Below are 21,299 nucleotides of genomic sequence, written 5' to 3' on the forward strand. Positions count from 1 at the left end.
AAGAAGCATTAAAGAAAGCTTGGGCTCTCCTGTGGGAACAGACAGAAGGACCAGAGGTAATAACTATGTATGTCTGAGTAAGAAACACACACACACACACAGGGCTATCACTGTGGGGCTCATATTGGGTCCAGATGGGATATTTAGTTTGTGTTTCTCTCATTCTACGTTTTAATATGTTTGCTTTAGTTAAAACAACAACAACAGCAAAAATCATCATCAATATTATCATCATCATCCTGATCATATTAATCATAATAATCATAGCCTTACTGGCATTTTAAATATATTTTTCTCTATAACCACAGTTTTATCATATCTTCTTTATTAACACATGTACTAAAATCTAAACTAAATCTATACTAAACTAGAAAGTGTAAACACACAATGAATATATTGAAATGGATTTTTCCTGTCATACCACTACCACTGGTCTGAGAGGAGGGTAAGAAAGACAGTGAGAGAGAGAGAGAGAGAGAGAGAGAGAGAGAGAGAGAGAGGTGCCAGATGAATCTCACATGGAAAGCAGTACAGAGAGATTTCTGAGAGACTGAAGGCAGAGGAGGAGCACAACAGTCTTGAATAAAACAAGACCCCACCCTCTGGTCTGAGATCAGTATGACAAAGGAAGTGCTTTACACACCAAACCAGCCCTGAAATCAGTTTATATCTTTCAGATGAGCACTGCATAACACTAAAAGGCTGCATGAATCTGTTTTAACATTAGCTCCACATCACAGAACAGTTCCTTAAGCAACTTTATCTTAGTCAAAATTACTGTCAGTAAAAGCGTGTGTGGTGTGAATGTGTGGGTGTGTGTATGTACGTGCGTGCGCATGTGTGTGTGTGCGTGTGCGTGCGTGTGTGTGAGTGTGTGTATTTGCGTGCATGTGTGTGTATGTGTGTGTGAGTGAGTGTGTGTGTGTGTGAGGTTAGCGTTATAATTCCAGCCTCTCCATGGTGATCTGTCAGTTCCAATCAACATGGGCAGCTGCCCTGCCGACATCACTGGTCACCGTGACGATGAGGTTGATGGAGCTGACTTTCCCTGAGGAGTACTGTCACTACAACTGCATCACAACACCTTCAGCACTCAATCTGCTCTCTCCACACACACACACACACACACATATCACGTGTGTGTGTGTGTGTGTGTGTGTTTGAGAGAGAGAGTGTGTACATGTTAGCATATCAGAGTGATGAGGGATATGCTCCACTAATCACAGGCAGTCCTATTCTCTACCCTCATCTTTCAGAGAGAGCAAAAGAGAGAGAAAGAGAAAGGCTGAGGAAAAAGACAAAAAAAGAAAAAGGTGAACGAATGAAAAGAGAAACAGAGTGAAAAAAAGGAAATGACTCTGTATAATGTAACAAGTGACAGAGAACTGTCACACTGACAGAGAGACAGTTACCGACTCGTTTTCCCAGAACATTCGCTGTCAGGACTCAGTAGTGCTCTCCACGGAAGCCTGTGCCATACTGGCAGAGAGGAGCAAAGAGAAACCAGTCTGACTTCCAGTTAGGCTGCCACACACACCATCAAATAACAAAACATCAGCTAGTTCAGTTCAAACAGGAGAACAAATTTCCAAAAAAATAACAAACATCACTGCCAACGAACACCGCCCTGGAGGAGGTCAGCAGGCAATCATCATCTTGTTCTACTCCGACAGGCTCACGCAAACAGCCCTGACCGGGTAAAAATAAATAAATAAATAAAAAATATTCATAACTACTCATGTTCTCTGGGATGACACCCAATCACTAGAGATTTCAGTCCAGTTTATATAGAGCCTTATCCTCATAGACAACATGAGAGGAGAAAGAAAGAGAGAGAGATGGAGAGAGAGAGAGACAGAGAAAAGGAAAAGGAAAGTGAAGGACTGCAGGGCGACAGAGAGAGAGAGAGAGAGAGAGAGAGAGAGAGAGAGAGAGAGTCAGAGAGTGAAAGGCCGGCAGACAGGAGACAGCTGTGGGGAGTGACAGGGCTGTGGGTTTTGGTGGCTGACTTTGCCAATGTTCATGTCAAAGTGCTGGAACAGAAAGGACATTCTTCAAGGAGAATAGAGACACAAATTTCCACAAAGGTCATTTAAAATGTCCCCCAATCCAGAGGAGAGGAGAGGAGTGCTGAAGTACTATACAGTGAGCCTAGTTTGTTAGCCAAAAATTTATCTGATTTAAATCCCAAAATTTATCTGATTTAAATCCCAAAATTTATCTGATCTCTGATGTTCTCCATAAACACCACAGAACTCCAACACCACAAAACACAAAACACGTCCTCTAATGTCCTCTAAACACCATCTGAGGCAAAAACCATCTTTATATATATATATATATATATATATATATATATATATATATATATATATATATATCACTACAGTGCAGTCACATACATATACATATACACACATTAATACATACATATATATGTATATGACATTCCACAAAGCCCATCCAGTCCAATACATCCAGCAGATTGGATACATCCTCACCAAGCTTCAGTACATCCTAATTACCATCATTAAACAGCAGTGGTACAATCATTATTGTTTGTTGTTTGTTGTTGTTTGTTGTTATTGTTCTGTTGGTTCTGTTGGCATCATTACTGTGATGTTGCCTGTCATATTTCAGCCTTGTTACTACTATTACAATTATTATAGTTAAATAGACCAGCTCTGCCTTTCAGCTGCACTCCTCCAGCCATCAAAACATACATTTTTTCCACGTGACTGGCCAACACTGGTCATCTTTCATTAAATTTAAATTCATATTTAATTAGTCCTTTCATCTCCATATGAGTTTTCTCTGAGACAGAAAGCATACAGACATAATCTACTCTATACTATAGTGTTGTGCGTGCACGCGCGCACACACACACACACACACACACTCTTAATTGGCCTGGCAAGAGTGGAAGGACAGAATAATAGTCATTAAGACTTAGGGAACAGCATGAAAAAGCAGAGATCACAAAGCGAGACAAAAGAGGGAAAGAACAGAGAGAGAGATCTTCAAAACGAGAGGCTTGTGATTTGCACACCACACGGCAGAGAGGGACTAAAACACGAGGATGAGAGAGGGCAGACAGAAAGAGGAGCGCAAAATTCTACACTCCTCTCCTATCCTACTTTCAACAACCCACATGAACCACAGCTGAAAAAAAAGAAAAAAAAACACAACCCAAAAAACTCCAGCAGGAGTCTCCAGCAAGGCGAGAGTTAAAAAAACAGAGACACAAATACAATCACGTCCTGTTCCATTCCAGTCAAAAGAATAAAACAAAACTTTCTCTGATTCAAAGTGACGGATGACAAAATACACTTTTGGAGCCATCTGTCCGTCATATCTCTTTTTTAAATCATAGCGATGTGTTGTCTTACACTGGTCTTTTTCATATCTCACTGTGAGCTCCTGGCAAATCCGGGAGCTTTGTATGCCTGCAATACAGGTAAAGAGAGTCAATGAGCGAGATAATGTGAGATTCCTATGGCTTTCTCAAGGGGCACATGTCCGCAGGGCATCAGCAGAACGCCAGATAAAGCGCGTCTGACAGGTATTCACACCAAATTAGCATTGTTTAGCACGAAAACCCTCCACGTTTCCGCAAGCTAAACGTTTCTCTGAGTGTGACACACCCTCGGTGGTTTGTTTGATACCGAGATTAATAATTCAGCGTGTTCAGTTTGCCCCTAAGGCAGAATGCACATAGCTAGATGAGTTTCTAATGTGATTTGAAAGTTTTCTGAGCGGAGAGAGTGAGAGAGGAAAAAAAATGGAGCGAGGGTACATGGTTGAAAGGAGAATTTCTGAAAAGCAGAAGAGATACTGAGGAGTTCAGTACAAAGTTAGGGTGAGCGAAAGACGTGACTGCTCCGTTTTGTGACCGTGGATGTTCTGCTGAAACTCCTTGGATAAAATCCTCCTGTTTCTATACCTTTTTCTTTTTTTTTGGTGCATACAGCTAAAAGCATCAGTGCAGGTTGAGAACGCTCACCCAGACTCAGAGGGATTGTTACATGTGTGTGTGTGTGTGTGTGTGTGTGTGTGTGTGTTAATGGTTTTTATGATAGACTCATGTTGGGTGACATAAATGTGTACAGGTTTCACAATTCATCATGCACCAAAAACACCTCTTCTCACTCTCTCTCTCTCTCTCTCTTTCTCTCTCTTTCTGTCTCTCTCCTTCCCTTGCTCCCCTTCTCGCTCTCTCCACTGAAAAAAACACTTTGGCAAAGTGATATAGAAAAAAAACAGGGGATCCTTTTAAAGTTGTTTTATGTGTAGAGATCCACGCAGACTGTAGATGCTTTTAGCAAAAGCAGAAGGGCACAGCAGACACTGAAAAATGCATGACCTTGTGTTAATGTCTGTCATATAGCGTCTTGAGTAAATGGAGGTAAGTAAGTAGCCTTTTAGCTGGACAGATTTTGTAAATCTCTCCTCTGTGTTAGTTCAGCTATGCTCAGTCATGACATCTCTGTAAAAACTCTGGGATGAATCACTGAATCGCTTCTCTGGCTGGAGGACAGGCTGTCAGTGCTCTTTCCAGTGCTAATCATGGTATATGTTTTGTATTGATTAGAATTAAAAAGAAAGTGTGGGTACGGCAGTAAAACTGTTTACTAGCAGAAAAAAGCACGAGTGTAATACGAGAAATGGACGTCAATAGAAAAATACCCATGTTCAAAAAATCTAGGTATCTCCCAACTCTCCAAAAAATACCACCTGAATGTTTTAAAGTTAGAAAAATGTAAGTTTAAATGTGATTGGAAAGAAGCAAGTTTTTTTTAATGTGTCAGCATGCTAGCATATCTAGCTCACTGGACACCTCAAAAAAGTCCAAAACAAAAAGTTCTGCTGTGGAAAAATGAAAAAGAAAAAAAAAAGAAAAGAAAAAACATGAGAGATCATGACATTCATTGATTCATTGTGTTTGAAGTCAACACAATCATTGTGTTAGTAGGCTGCATGTCCTATATTTGTCACTTTAGCTATGCGACAAGCTAACTGTGTGACTTTTCCGTAACTGTAAATTGTCCGTCTAGCTGTGTGAGTAACTGACGAAGTTGATGATCGTAATTCCCATCATTACGCGTGATCTTGTGCAGCCGCTTGTCTGCTATACAATAATGGTACGTGTCTGCATGTTGTATTCGTTGCGTTCACCAAAGTCAAAAGATTTTACTCTTCAGTACACTAAAACTAGGGTCTTTCTAATCTCTTCTTCTGACATTTTTCAGGATATATCCAAGTTTTTGCGTGTGGGTGTTTTTCAGTAGTGGTTTTGGATCGATCCATCTTTTGCAATGATCCATATGTTTAGGTCTATGTTTAGGTCTTAGGTCTGTTTCAGGTCTAATGACTCTATCAATGGAACTGTCAACAGTCACTGTCAATAGTCACTGAAGCTTCCATAAGACCATAAGAAATGTATTTCATTACTATATATATATATATACACATATATATATACATAGAGAGAGAGAGACAGAGGGAGAGAGAGAGAGAGAAAGAGAGAGAGAGAGAACAAAAATCTGTTTAAAAACAGTTTACTGTCTTAATCATGATTAATTCAAGTTAAGAATTTGGTGAGATTTTAATTTTTCCTCTCAGTAAGCATCCCACTGGTGTCATAAATATTAATTAAAAGTGGGAAACCAAAAAAAAAAAAAAGAATTGATCTGGAAAATTTTTATTGTTCATTGGTCTCTTGAGTTAACTGGAATTTTTTTAACAGCATTTCCCCACTGTTACCTGAGCACAAGCTGATGGGCTGAAGTGTTTTCATGGATTTTTATTTCAATCACAGAACTGAATGTGTGAACTTTGCTGAAGGTATGATTGTATGTGCATGGGTCTGCAAGTGTACAGTCCATGTTGATTTAAGAGAAGCAGAAAAGCAGTCCTATATCCTCTGATTTATAATAAAGAGAAAGTCAGTCTCAGCATAGAATTCAGAGCATGATACCCCCGCCCTGCCCTGAACCTCACAACAGTATTGATCTGTACTGTGTGTGTGTGTGTGTGTGTGTGTGTGTGTGTGTGTGTGTGTGTGTGTGTGTGTGTGGAGAGAGTGAGGGGTTGTTTGGACCAGATCAGTGCCTTCAATCTATTGATCCACTCTGAGTTTTTAGTGCACTCACTGCCAAAGGGAAGAAGAAACGATCGCTACGGCTGGCATGAGGAGAGAGAGAGAGACAGAGAAAGGGGGGGGGGGGGAGTGATTAGGTATATGAGTCCCAAGACTGTCCTTTTTTTGTTTGTTTTTTTGTTTACCTCAATTTATGTTGGTACACAAGCAAGTTAATAAACATGACTGTTTCTATTAACCAAATATAAGGATGCCTTAAGAGCCATGTTGCGGTTAGTATATTTCATACAGATTGCTGCATCACCAATAAATCATATAATAAAATAATGGTAATCACAATATAAAGTGTAGCTCTGTTGGTCAATGATTATGTAATATTAGAGTTATGTTATAGTTAACATATAAAACTATTTTCTTCCTTGTGCTCTAATCTTAAAAAGTTTTTTTTTATCCCATTCTGTCTGTCTTTTCCCATTCCCCTGATTAGAGATATGAGGTGTAATTACAGATTGTATTGTTTGCCATCTTTTTCTTTTGCCAGCTCTCTCTCTTTCTCTCTCTCTCTCTCCTCTCATCTGTTCTTCACTAATTTCAGAGACAGGTTCTATCTGTGCTCCTCTTTTCAAATCATCCTTCCATCTGCCATTCAGTCACTTCACACAAACTCAAAACTAAGAAAAGAAAGAAAGAAATGATTGAGTGCATGTTTGTGTACGTGCACATATGTAAGCATATAACATTTCTGGTTTGGTTGAGGAAGCACTTTCATTATGTACTAGATACCACCATTATCACGCCCTGGTAACCCTAAAATTGTTATCTACCTCTTTTAAACCTACTCAGACTAACCCCTAAACCAGGGATTCTCATTGGCGGCTTTGCGAATGCCTAGGGGTTCTTGGCAGGACTGCAGAGGGTTCCTGAATCTGTAATGGAAACATCAATGGCAAATTAAAATTGACTTTGTCAAAATCTCAGAGGGGTACTTGAGGAAGATCCTTTGGGCTTAATGAGTTTCAGCTGACGTAAATGTTTGGAGACCCCTGTCCTAAACCAGCGGACAGCTCCTGCCACCATTAGGCTGCTGCTCAACCTGGAGAAGTTGTGATCTTCTAGGTGCTCAAAATGAATAATATATACGAGGCTCTCTTTCACTCATCTTCTATTTTTTTTTTCTTCTCCCAGAGCTTATCTCTTACCACATCAAACTTTAATCCTCCACAAATCACACAGCAATTATGAGTTTGTGTCAGGTCTCTTGGCAGAGTGCTGCTTTAACATGACAAAACGTTCCACGAAATGGAAAATTGTTCTGTGCTTAATCATTCATTTGATGTGTTTAATTGCACGATTCTGGTTGAAGAAATCACAGCTAACGCTCTGTCAATGTTTCAGTGCTCAGAGAAAAAAAAAAAAGAAAAAAGAGAAGAAAAAAAAACAATACAGAAAAAACCCTCTGTGTTCAGAGCCAACCAGCCTTGCCACAGGGACAGAACATTTCTTACAAAGACAGAGAGAGAGAGAGAGAGAGAGACAGACAGACAGACAGACAGAGAGAGAGAGAGAGAGGGAGAGGGAGAGAGAAAGAAAGAACTGGCATGCCTTGTGGTGTCCCTTTACAGCAGTGACAGGGCAGCGTCCAGAGCACAGAGGAACATGTCAGTAGTCTCCCCTCCCCTCCCACACAGAGCTCCAGTGTCTGTCTACAACATCCCAACAGTAAGAGGCAACAACTCTATTCAGAACTGCAAACACGCACAGCCAGTGCTCTCCTACACATCCCTCTGATTTAAGAGATTTAAAACGAAAAGGACGGTAAACGAAGACTTTGTCATGCACAAACCAGGAGTTTCATCTGCCAGTGAACCGTGATTTCGATATGCCACAAATATAGCAAAATATATTTGAAATTATGAGAAGTATTACACAAGGACAGAATATCCTTGGAAGATCACTCGACCATTTCTCTTTTGAAAATGGGTCTCGTGAATACACGTACCTTCACAGTAAAACTAGCCTGGCTGTGACTGTCAGCTTTGGATACTTGCCCTTCACATGGGTTACAAACGTCATGTAGTGGAGTGAATGGATCTACTTCTCTATCAGTGTGTTCTTTCAGGTCAAGCTTTTCTTTTCTTTTCTTTTCTTTATTTATTTACAACTGCTGCCACAGATGAAGGAACATGATTAAGGAGACAGGGTGAACGATTTAGTCAGCTGAGAACCAGATGCATATGACAGAGAGAGAGAGAGAGAGAGAGAGAGAGAGGGAGGTAGGGAGAGGGGGAGGTAGGGAGAGAGAGAAAGACAGAGAGAAGAAGAAGAGGAAGGGAGAGAGGGAGGTAGGGAGAGAGAGAAATAGTAGGTGTCCGTGACTTCATGTATCTAAAAACAAAATGTTGAAATGGTGAACAAGAATGTCAAAAAAAAAATAACTGACTTTTTTTTAAACAGTTTAAACACTGACAGCAACTGGGAAGCAAGAGGAACAAACAGAAAAAAGAGGCAGAATGAGAGTGAGAGAGAGAGAGAGAGAGAGAGAGATTTTTTAAGTTGTGGCATAAATCTCAGACCATCTCAGACTGTCAGTCTGAAAGCTTTTGGGTCCAAACAGCCGACCTGCTGTCTCCTGAGGGCAGCCACCAAACGCCAGGAGCACATTTCCCTCACAGAAAATAAAAACAACCCCTTAAATATGTGTGTGTGTGTGTTTGTGTGTGTGTGTGTGTGTGTGTGTGTCTGTGTGTGCCTGTGTTTGTATGTGTGTCTGTATCTGTGTGTGTCACCTAAATTGTAGTTCACTACCTGGATTTAACCTAAAGCACACACACTCACAAACACACACACACACACACACACGTACATTCATATATACAATGCTGCTGTACTGCAGTAAGAGTTATGTGTGAGGGTTAAGGGAAGACCTGCTCATGCAAGGTAACAATGATGAAAGACAGTGCAGTTATAAACCTTCTCTAAAACACTAAACAATATATACATCACCTATGCAGCACACGAAGCTCTTTACTCTCCACAGGAAATCAGTTCTGCTCAACCTAGTTACAACTAAACACACCCCAGGCCAGTGGGTACCCTCACTCCACCACAGCAACTCAAAACCTGTAGGACAACAGCAGCCTGACCCAAACACACACACACACTCACACACACACACACACATACACGTACATGCACACGCACGCACACACGCACACACACACACACACACACTCACGCACACACACACGCGCGTGCACGCACACACACACAGACACACACACACACACACACACCCTCCAGTGTGTAGAGGATTAGCGGAGATGTAGACCGTTAACGACAGCAGCCGTAAATAGGCGTTTTACCGTTCTGATAATACAGAGCATGGGACACTGAGGCTGTTCCAGGCTCTTCCACGGGCATGGGCATGTGTGCAAACGTCACTTCGCACCAATGTCAAGCCGCGCACGCACAAACACACACACACACACACACACACACACAAACACACTCACAAAACCTCTTCTGCAAAGACCTGAGGCGCCTTCAGCCTCCTGCTCAGCTAGCCTACCCTTTATACTTCACATCTCTCTCTCTCTCTTTCTTCCTCTCTCTCTTTTTCACTCTTTCTCTCCCTCTCTCACACACACACACATAAACACCATTTCCCTGCTTTTCACTCTCCACTTGTCTCTGTCACATCGTCTCATTCTCTCTGTTATCATTTACCTCTCTCCCTTTTCCTTTCATTCTCATTTACTCACACACACACACACACAAACACACACACATTAGTTCATTTATACTATAAGTGTTTGTTTCATCTCTGAGGGCCAGAAGAAATCACACCGCCACCAGTATTCTTTTGGTTGCAGATAAACACGTCTGCACGTTTGAAAATCATTTCCTTCTGTGTCATTTTCAGGTCACACTCAGATGATAATGGCTCCATCAAATGAAATGAGATTCTAGAATGATTTAAGTTTCGCTGAGTTAAAGAACTTTAACTGCTGGAATAAAACCCATGCGCAAAAGAAAGTTGAATCATTATTAACTGCTTCTGTGCACACCCTGGATGTGTGTTGGATATGTGTGTGTGTGTGTGTGTGTGTGTGTGTGCTGTTAGGGTGGAGGTCAACTCCATCCAGTTTAAATGTTCAAGTATTGACGTGAAAATAACGAATGGACTTTATATAATGGAAAGCTTATGTAAGAATTGAATTAACTCTGAAACCCTGGAGTCACTTCTCTAGGGGTAGGCAGAACACCCACAGCGAGTTCTCTGCATGGATTTGACAACACAGCCGAATGATCTATTAACACTGCTGCAGTGATCGGAAGCGGACCGTGCTTTGTGTCTAGTTATCGACAAGAACAAGACGCTCCACTCACACGCATGTGTCACGGAGAAACTGTTGGATGACTCCAGGTTATCGACGTTGTAGTTGAGATGAAACGGTTTCTCCGTCACATTTTGATTGGTATTGTACAGCTGCACGGCGAAGCGAAAAGCACTGTGTTCCTGCACCGTGGAGCGCATGAACAGCCCACCTAAGATAGAAGGAACGAGAGAGACACACACAGACTTAAAAATCTCTTACTTTCACACAGTCACAGGTGTTCAGGGCGAAAAAAATAAACGTTGTTTATGCGTACGCTACGATAAGTATTCCTTCAATTCACTGAGGTAATTGTGGGAATCTTTTACAGTTTTTCTAAACTCTTGGCGCTCTGCTCTTCCAAATTAACACACGGAATAGTTATCACTATAGCCCACCTTAACAAAACCCTACAGTTTAATCATTAAACTTTGTGCGACATGTTAATTCAACTATCGTGCCACGAAGGAGTTTCGAAATTAGACTACAAGTGAATATTAAACAAAATCAAAATCACAACTACTCACCTATATTAATCTGGTTTGGAAATCCGGAGAAAGATCCACTTAAGAGACAGAGGAAAACCAGGACGGTGGTTAGCAGAAGGTGCCCCATTTTCTCCGACCTCTATATTCTTCACCTCAGAAGGAGAATAAACGGTTGCACCATGAACACTGGTGCGCGGGGAAGAACAATCGGCCAGATGTGAATTGGCGCCACTCACGCGACACCTGAGAGTCTCATCGGGGCTACACAGTGGAGCATGAAGATGTACCTTTCCCGAGTGGAGAAGATAAGAAAGAGATGTGTGAAACAGCAAAACCTTCCCTCTCTCGGACAGAGTAACAGCAGAGGCGTGAAAAAAAACATCCAGTTGAAGTAACAAAGAGCACGCTGATGGGCAAACTTGATGTGACGTTGAATTACAATAGCACCCGCGCGCACACGCACGCAACCCACCACTGCAGACCAGTGTGCGCGAGACGCTGCGCAGCCTCAACTATATTTTGTCCGCATGAGCGCAGAGAAGAGGAGCGGCACGCGAGCTACCCTCGTGTGGATGGGTTTCGTACACGTTCCACTACTGTTTGAGGGGGGAGGGGAGGGGAGGGGAGGGGGGCATTAACGAATTGCATGTTATGCGGTAAATTAGTGAGATATCTCTCTCTCTCTCCCATTCTCTCTCTCTCTCTCTTACACATTCTTCATGCGGTGTTTCATAGCTACAGGTTTTGATGCCGTAGTACTCTTCAGTCCTACTATAATAGATGCCAAATCGGCGCTCTCTGACCCAGAATATATACATACGTATATGTGCGCTTTGATATTAATACAAACAAATACTATCGTAAATACATTAAAATACCGTTAAATTAAAAGCAAATCATATGATAAATAACAATATATGAGAATGTATGGCATTGTCACTGTTATAAATCAGCATTATACCCAATCATCACTTATTAATGATTTCTAAAGACACAGGAATTCAAATCTTCGTGTGTGTGTGTGTGTGTGTGTGTGTGTGTGTGTGTAATTTGGGGGGGGGGGGGGGGGGGGTAATCTGTCAGATGCACTCTAGACAATGTTGCTGTATGTATCCATTTAAATTTTTGTCTTTTTACTCTGTCCTGATAAAATATTAAAAGTGCATAAAAAATATCAGATTTGTTAGAATCTGACTTAAATCTTTAACACACAGCTGTCTGTCTCAGTAACCACTGAGTATGTGTGTGCCTGTGTGTCTGTATAATGAGTCTGATACTTTTTATATTATCTGCTGTTGAGGTTATTGCATCACCAAAAAAACAACAACAACAACAACAAAAAAACAGTGTTATATCCTCCTACAGCATGGAGAACTATGGAGAGCTAGGTTCAGGCCCATGGTGAAATAATTCTCTATGGCACCTACCATTCAACTGAGTGCCGTTTGTAAAAAGTTGCACCTTCTGTTTTCCTGTTCAGTCTTTGCCCATTTAGCACTGCCCAATGTGGAAAAAATGCACTACAATTTTCAACTGTGACTTTTTTAAATATTTAGAGAGAAATTCATGTAAAATATTGTAATACCTTTTCCAAGAGTAATGATCTGCATGTGCAAAAACTTTTTCGTTTTTTAATTATTAACTTATTTATTACATGGTACTGTGTGAAGTAGAGGAGAAGTGTATTATCAAACAGGTTTTTTATGGAGTAGCAACATATAGAGAACAGACAACATGAGTAGAAAATTCTGTTTATTTTTGAGAACGCTTGGGTGAAATCCGAATCAGCTCTGAAAACACACAAGAAGTCACCAGGATGTTTTATCAGCACAGCTGATAAGAGAGAGACTGATTTCCTGTTTGTTTGTGTGTGTGTGTGTGTGTGTGTGTGTGCCTTTATGCGGGCTGAACCAAATTGAGTTTCCCTGTCAGACTGGGTCATCACACTGAGACAAAGTCAAGTCCATTGATCTCTCTCTCTCTCTCTCTCTTTCTCACTTAGCCACACGACACTACATTTATGCTTTGCACAGTGAAGTAAAACTAATAAAACACAGCACAAAAATTCATAAAGAACAACAGCTATAGCTTATAAAAGACACATTGAGTCTCTACTTGTCAGACATTTATGTTGTTCCAGACAAACCTGAACCACACACACACAAACAGATGCATCTTAAATCTAAGTGCTGTCTTAGACCACACAGATGCAGTTTTTCTCTCTTTGAAGATATTAGACAGATTACTTGCATGGTCAGCTGTGCTTTAATCTGTGTTTGTGTTCTTTCATTTCACATCTCTTTGTCAGACACAGCAGTCCTACACAGTTAAAACTGGCTGTGTTCATTTAACATGTCAGAGTTCACCTAAACATTCACTCTGAATCAGTTCACTCTGAGAAAATAAAAACACAAATTACTCATGTGTTTACTTTCAAAAAGCACTTGAGGACTGAAGCGAAGGTTAAATTGCATTTAACATAGAAAACATACGCCACTTCCATTTAACTTGTAAACTCATCAATATAAGGACAAACCCAGTGATGTGGAGAAACTCCTCACATTAAGGTTATTTATTTGTTTTTGTTTGTTTGCTTGTTTTCTGTACTCTGTTTGTTTGTCTGACACAGACGCAAGTTGTTGATATGAACTCATGTGTTGTCAGTGTATAAGGCATGCCTGAGGACAGTTTGTGTCCATAATCATTTCTGAGTTGCTGATGTTGTTTTGTTTTTTGTTTTTTATAATGTTGTAGGTTATTTATGTCAGCATTAGAAAAACATGTAATTACATTCAAAGCTACACTGAACCCAAAGCACACCCCGAGGAACAGTGTTGCAGCAGTTTCCAGCCAGTTCTCTGTTTCTTCACCAGTCACTCCCAATCTGGCCTTGCTCCACCTACCCTGATTATTAGAGACACCTGCTGTTCGTTGGTTCACTTCCACTGTTTTGTATATATGCATGTAGATAGACAGATAGATAGATAGATAGATAGATAGATAGATAGATAGATAGATAGATAGATAGATAGATAGATAGATAGATAGATAGATAGAGTACTCACTGCATTTGCTAGACTTTCCTGCTTGGGTTTCTGACTTGGGCCTGGAACTTTTGGTATTGAACTTTATTTTTACGCTTTGGATCCAGACTGTTTCCCGTGGATCGATTCAGCCTGTTTGTTATTGACTTGAGACGGTGTTTTGACCTCAGCTCTTGGATTAAGTTTTGGATTTTTATAACCTATACTGTAATGAACTTGTGGCTCTGCACTTAGATCTTTGCACGTCTTCTTTCCACACACTCACACACACACACACACACATACACACACAGCGACAGAGAGAGAGAGAGAGAGAGAGAGATTTGCAGATTGCACATTGGCGTGATTCCTATAACAATGAACGAGGAAAGATCTACATTTACACAGCATTAAAAAGGTTAAAATGTAAATGCCACCCCCCTACACACACACAAATTCAAACATAAAAATATAGCTTTTTTTCTTTCTCTCTGTCTGTCTGATTTTGATACTAACTCAAACCAAAGACGTTATTTATGGTCATTTAGCACCTTGTCTAAACTCCTGCTCAGCCTCAGCATGCTTTCTGTGAAAGAGAGCTCGATTTATTTAAAACACACATGCACACACACACACAAACACACATGTAACACACACACATACGCGCACACACACACCGTGGAAGCCTGAGGGACATAGCTGGCCTATATTCAGTTGACTGTTCAGTGTTCAGCTCTGCATTAAGACGGAGAGGGAGAGACCAAACCCTCTCCATTCCTCTCTAATTAAGACTGTTGAAAAAACCTGCTTACTCTCTCTCTCTCTCTCTCTGCATTTTATTTTTGAGTAGGTCAGACTCATGAATTTTGCATGATGGGAGATCAGATGAAATGTTCAGTCTCTGCTTTACTCTACACACAGTGTGACGCAGAGGGGGTCCAGTCATGGCAGTGTTTGGAGCTTGCATGAGCTTTTGAACAAGTGTGTGTGCATGCGTGTGTGTGTGTTTATTTAATCTCTGTCAGAATCCAATTGCTTCCATACGTTGACCAGTCTGTGAGTACGTGTGTTTGGCCATCTATTTCTCAGAGAGTGGGAGTGTGTGTCGTGTGGTTATGTGTGTATACCTCTCAGACAGCTGAGGTGTGTACATTACAAAGTGAGATTATGTGTCACCCCAGGAGTATGAAAGTTTGAGTGTGTGTGTGTCTGTCTTGGAGCACGAGTGTGTGAAATTGGATTCGGCTGTTTGCTCGCCTCATATGTCTTAGTGGTGACTCTTCCCCTCAGATAGAGGGTGATGGAGTTTATGAAAGTGTGTGAGTGTGTGTGTGTGTGTGTGTTTGTATGTGTGTGTGTGGGGCTGGTGATAGAATTGGCAGACACAAACTAAAAGGAACTTGGTCGCTCCACTGCTCTTGCCACCCTCCTCAGGCAGGCAGCGTATGTGTCTGTGCGCGTGCGTGTCTCCGTGAGTTTAATCAGACTCGACTCTGACTAATTAAAGGAGATATACGCATTCATAAACATGCTCTTCTTCTGTCTCAGTGGGCACATCTCACCATGGCGACAACACAAAAATACGCCATGCAGAAACATTTTGAGCGTGACCCGTTGGGTTGGCGGGTGGGCCGCTGTCCAGTCACACACGAGGGAGACATTTATCATCTAACGGCGAGAATATTCACAGAAATTAATAAAACTACAAACCACAATGCTGTCATGTCCTGTTACATCACATTAAAATTACACGTGTTACTATCTGTGCAGAGAAAATATCGCTTGATTAATTTATTGAGAGAGGTTTTTTTTTGTTGTTGTGTTAATCTTTGATAAGTATGATTATTAACATGTAGTTTGGCTGATTTTTTCTTTATCTTTGTCAGATATAAAACACAAACTATGAGAACAGTGAACAGAATAAGTCCATTACTTAAGATATAGTTTGTGGCGGTCTAGTCTGATTTAATGAGTATATGTGAGTTGAAAAAAGTTGTCTAAGCAACGCTGAAAGCTGAAATATCATTGCCTGAATATATTTGTGTGTGTGTGTGTGTGTGTGTGTGTAACTTACTCATGTAAGTCATTCTGTAATTATACATGATGGCTGACACTGTTTATTAGTCATTTTTCTGCTGAGAACACACACACACACACACACTCTCTCTCTCTCTCTCTCTCTCACACTGATGGAAAGTTGTTTCAGTGACAATATCCCATGTCTAATTCGGTCTTGGCTGATGCATTTTGGCAGGTTTAAAACTAGTTGGCTTTTACTCACAATGAAAAAATCATCAGCTATTCCCAAGATATGCTTAATTAGTTTTTCACTTTTATACCATGCAATAAACTGACACAGGTCACAATGTGTCCCTACACACCCGCCTCGATCAGCTAATATACAACACACCCGTACCTGTACACCATATAATACAGTCTACAACAGTACCACTAACGGATACCATTACTACCCATAATACATGACATACCACCATGCACTACACTGTAACAGATGATAGTATATTAATACCATATTAATGTCCCATGACTCAATGACAGAGTGTACTGTGGAACACGGTAAAGCACACCTCCACACATCCGTCCTTCTCTTCACAGTGTTCTTCCTCTTTTTTCTTTCTCTCTCTCTTTTCTTACTTCTTTGCTTATTTCTTCTTTCTTTCCATCCTTGTTTTTTGTTTGTTCCCCCACTCACTGAAATTCCATTCTTTGTCCTTTTATCTCACCTCTCCCCTTCCACCCGCTTCCCTTTCTTATTCTCTTACTTTCTCTGTCTTTATTTTTTTTTTCCGGCTGATCTTTCCTTTAGTTCCGGGCTAAGACGGCTCTCTGCTTCACACTCAGTCGAGCATTCAATCCTCCCCTCAGCAGCTCGCACACACACGCACGCACGCACACACACGCACGCACAAACACACACACGCACACGCACACACATCCACACGCGCACACACACACGCACACAGAGAGGAAAGTAGTCTGTCAGGAACACAGACGTGTTTCTGCTGTCTCCTACAGTTCCTCTCAACTTCAGTGAACAAACACTTGAATAAAATATATGAGACTGAAAATCTTGTCTTTTCTCTCTGTTAAAAAATACAGAAACTGCAGAGCCAAGCAAGCACAGCGCACAACTCAATCACTGCACAGTAAGCAGCAAAGAGGGAAAAGAGAAAGGTGAGAGACAGAGAGAGAGAAAGAGAGAGAGGGAGAGACAGAGAGACAGAGAGAGAAGGGGAGTGGGAAGAGAGAAAGAGAGTACATCAGACTAGCCATTAAATGAGGTTAGTTTGCTATTGCACTGTATTTCATTGTATAATGAGTAAATATTTATGTTTTTGTCCCTTTTTTTTACTATATTTTGATACCATTGAGCTTCAGTTTGGTTTATTGCCAAGAAACTTAAGATAATGTCGTCATGAAATTCAGTGTAGTGTTTTATTTTGTTATAGTGCTTCTGTGTGTGGTTTTTATAGAGTGTAGTGTGTTTTCTTATAGCTAAGTCTAAGAATTTAAAGTTTTGCTAAGTTTAGCATGGTGTTAAGTAATGTAATGTATCTTGCTGTAGTTATGTTTGCATGTGATTTGATTGATTAAATTTGTAACTATATCTGAGGAGAGATTTCGCTTTTTGAAGTCACTGGTGACACGCATGCACGCACACACACACACGCACACACAACCACACACACACCACAAAACATCTTAAAAACCTAACTTACACAACCACACGGCCGCACTGACAGCTTGATCGATGACATCACTAAGTGTAAGTGATATCTCTCCATCCACCTCAGTAGTTTCAGAGCAACACATAGACGCGCATGCACATGTGCACACACACACATGCACACACACACACACACACACACACACAAGCTTGTTTCGCTTATACATCACACAGAATAAAGTCTTCATCAATCAACACGTCCGTCCTCTATAACAGCCCCCGGGAAACAACAGGAACCTCTAATGTTCCCACAGAAGGGAAAGAAATCAAGCATCCATCAGCATGTCCGTCCTTTAAAACAGCCCCAAGGGAAACGCGTGACCCGTCCTTGCATGTCTTGCCTTTGGTGCCTGCTCAGCACATTCGGGTTGGGTCCATCTGTTCGCCAGAGCAAAACCCTCAATGCATGTGTCAGTACACGGCCCCCAGGGTCCAGCTCCCCATGTGGGAGAAAGAGCGTGTGCATTTAAGTGTAAGAGCACCTCTGAGATGATGAAAACCTTCTCTTCTCTCCTTTTCCCTCTGTAGCATTTGAAAATGAAGCGCTTTGCTTCTCTTTCTCTCACATTCTCTGCATTTTATTTTTGAGTAGGTCAGACTCATGTAAAAGACTCATCTTTCTCTCTCTCCCTCACACACACACACACACAGAGCAGGCAGGTTTTATTGAGGCCCAGTAATGTTTGTAGTAACCAAATGAAATTAGTAAAATCATATTAAGGCTTTTAGATGCCTGAGCAGGACATTTAACTGAAACAAAAGCAAGTCTCTCTCATTCTTCTTTCTTTAATCCAGGAGCTAAGCAGACCAAAGAGGCTGCAGTGAAATATGAATCATGTCCTCAGCTGCCAGGCCATTTAATGCTTTTAAATCAAATACCACTAAAATCAAACCAATTTTATAGTATACAGGAAACCAATATAATTATCCATGAACAGATGTGAAAGTTTTTTTTCAGTGTAGTTAGAATGTGTGGATGGTTACAGAGAGAGAGAGAGGGAGAGAGAGGGAGAGAGAGAGAGAGAAAGATTGCTGGCAAAAGAGAGAGCAGGCAAACAATGTAATCTGTAATTACACCCCATCTCTCTAATCAGCAGAATGGGATAGGACAGACAGAATGGGATAAAAAAAAACGTTTCAAGGTCAAAGCATTAGGAGAAAATGGTTTTATGATAGCTAGAACATAGTCAGTATTTTAATATCAGAGTAATCATAGAAAGAGAGACATGACTGCAATTAAGCCCACAGGAGACAGAGGCAAAAGTCAAAATACGTTTTCTTCATCCCCCTCTGTGAAATAGCTGTACTTTAGCAAGGTTTGTAAAGATCAGATTCAGTTGCATTTTTTTAAAGTGAAGTTAAAACAAGCCTAATATTAAGAACTCTTCTGTCAGTCAGCAGACAATCTTACCTGTGTGGACCTCAGATACCAATGCCAATCTCTCATTTTAGTGGCTTATACGCATGCGCACACACACACACACACACACAGTCCCAAATCAACAAATACACACACACACAGAGTCCCAAATCAATGAATACACACACAGTCTCAAATCAATAAATACACACGCACACACAGTCCCAAATCAACACATACACATGCGCACACACACGCACTCACAAACACAGGAACCAGCCCAGTTATGTTGGTTATAGCCCACTTCAGATCATTGATTCAATAGAACTGGGTCAGATATTCATTATAGGTCCTCCCACCCCTACACATACACACACACACACCATTTCTAAGAGGAGGGTAATATATTGATGTATTGACCTCCTTCCAGGCATTAGGAGAGCAGACTGTTTGGTCATCAGTCACAACCTCATCAGAGAGAGAAGAGAGCGAGAGAGAGAGAGAGAGAGGAGAGAAACAGCCAATAAGAGCAGCCAATCTGTGCTGAAAGCCTGTGGTTCATTCAGAAGTTCAAAGTGACTTTAATATCAAAATGGCCACAATCATCAAAGCTCTCACAATAATAACAGTTAATGGGAAAAGTAGTCATTGCAATGCATAGAATATAATAACTCCTGATAAACCTTAATCTGGTCAAACTGACCACGCTGTTATACAGGATTACTGTAAATATTCTGCATCAGTGTAAATTTACTGTTAAGGAAAGCAGAACTGTGTTTCATCAAAAACAGATTCAAAATAATCCATAAAATGCTTCCATAAAACTGTAAAAGGCTCCAAAGCTGAGCACAAATAACACATGAACACCGTGGATTCATTTCTGCAGACATTACGACACCCTCGTTTAGTCACGTGGGTCTGGCGGTAGTCATCGCCAGCGTTTACTTCATTAATAAAGTGTCTTGGTGCACACATTCCTCTTCAGAGCAGAGACTTCTAGAATGTGGCCACCTGGTTGCTAGGTGATGACTATATCACTTTAACTGCATGCTGATACATTTTTTAAATTCATTCCAAGAAGTATAACTGGGTAAGTGGCAAGGCGACAGGAAATCACATTCACAGACACTAATTTCAGACTTTAAATAGTATTTTTATTATGGTTGTATAAAACATTTTACAATGGCACACACATTTGGGTAAAGCATCAAAAGTCAAATTGGCACAATCCTCTGTCTTTTAATCTAATCAGTTATTTTCATGTGTCTGTGTGTGTGTGAGAGTGACTCCAGTTTTTCCCTTTCTGTGGAAAAGAAGACTGTCGCCCTGAGCACCTTCATCTTCCTCAGTAGAATCAGAACTGTCAATCACAGCAGCACTCAGAGACTGCAGTTCACCCAAAACATTCAGCAAAGAGTCTGAGAGAGAGAGAGAGAGAGAGAGAGAGAGAGAGAGAGAGAGAGAGAGAGAGAGAGAGAGAGAGAGAGAGACAGATTTAGGTGGACATTTTATTGAAATACAGTCTGCTCTACTGAGGATGCCTTGTCAAACTGGGGTCCAAATCATAGTCACCACTGGTAAAGAAAAAATGGCACTGATTTTTTTTTTTATATAGAGGATATTGTTGTTATTGTCAAAACTAAAAGTGTGGAAGTTGTTATTTGGTTAGGGTGAGAGTTCTTATGCTGCACATTTGTTAAACGGAAGTCAATGGAGGGTACCCAGAATCTACATAAGGTGTGTGTGTGTGTATATGACAGAGAGAAAGGACAAACTTACCTTTACACAGACTTGGCTGTTCAGACACTCCTCTGTCCATTTGCTCCACCTGTAGTCCATCACCACCTGGACTGTGCTGGGACAGTCTGTGTTTGGGTTTGGGTTTGTGTGTCTGTTGGTTTTCCAGCAGGGCTTTTGACGTGTAGATCGCCGCCTTTCTCATCCTCTTATACTCATCCATGAAACCTCGCTCCTGTACCACAGCCTGCGTAAGCACACACACACACGCACTTAAATGAAGCACGTGCGAACGTGTGTATGGGAGTAAACGCCTGTCAGTGTGTGTGGAGAAGGTATGACACTCACAAGCAGTATGTTGCAGTCTCTGTTCTTGTCTCGGAGTTGAGTGTGTAGTTGTTTGATTTCTGTCTGTGTATGTTCAGACTGCAGCCTCTGAGTCTCTCTGAGTTGTTCTCTCTCCCTCT

General features: G+C 41.0%; 1 protein-coding gene and 1 long non-coding RNA gene across 2 annotated transcripts in view; both read right to left on the reverse strand.

The window, feature by feature from the left end:
• LOC115819525 (glutamate receptor 3) overlaps nucleotides 1-11,091 on the reverse strand; it is a 59,986-nt gene extending 48,895 nt beyond the window's left edge. The window contains exons 1-2 of the mRNA XM_030783034.1: nucleotides 11,004-11,091; nucleotides 10,490-10,648 (exon numbers count right to left, since the gene is read on the reverse strand). Coding sequence (XP_030638894.1) covers nucleotides 10,490-10,648; nucleotides 11,004-11,091 — 247 coding nt within the window. The remainder of the gene's footprint in view (nucleotides 1-10,489; nucleotides 10,649-11,003) is intronic.
• Nucleotides 11,092-20,408: 9,317 nt separating this feature from the next.
• Nucleotides 20,409-21,287, reverse strand: LOC115819846 (uncharacterized). Its single transcript, XR_004025549.1, has 3 exons — nucleotides 21,181-21,287; nucleotides 20,875-21,079; nucleotides 20,409-20,513 (listed from the first exon to the last, which is right to left on the reverse strand). It is a non-coding gene; the product is annotated as an uncharacterized LOC115819846 (long non-coding RNA).
• Between the last annotated feature and the right edge of the window lie 12 nt (nucleotides 21,288-21,299).

This window comes from Chanos chanos, chromosome 8, assembly GCF_902362185.1.
Source record: "Chanos chanos chromosome 8, fChaCha1.1, whole genome shotgun sequence".
Taxonomy (NCBI): domain Eukaryota; kingdom Metazoa; phylum Chordata; class Actinopteri; order Gonorynchiformes; family Chanidae; genus Chanos; species Chanos chanos.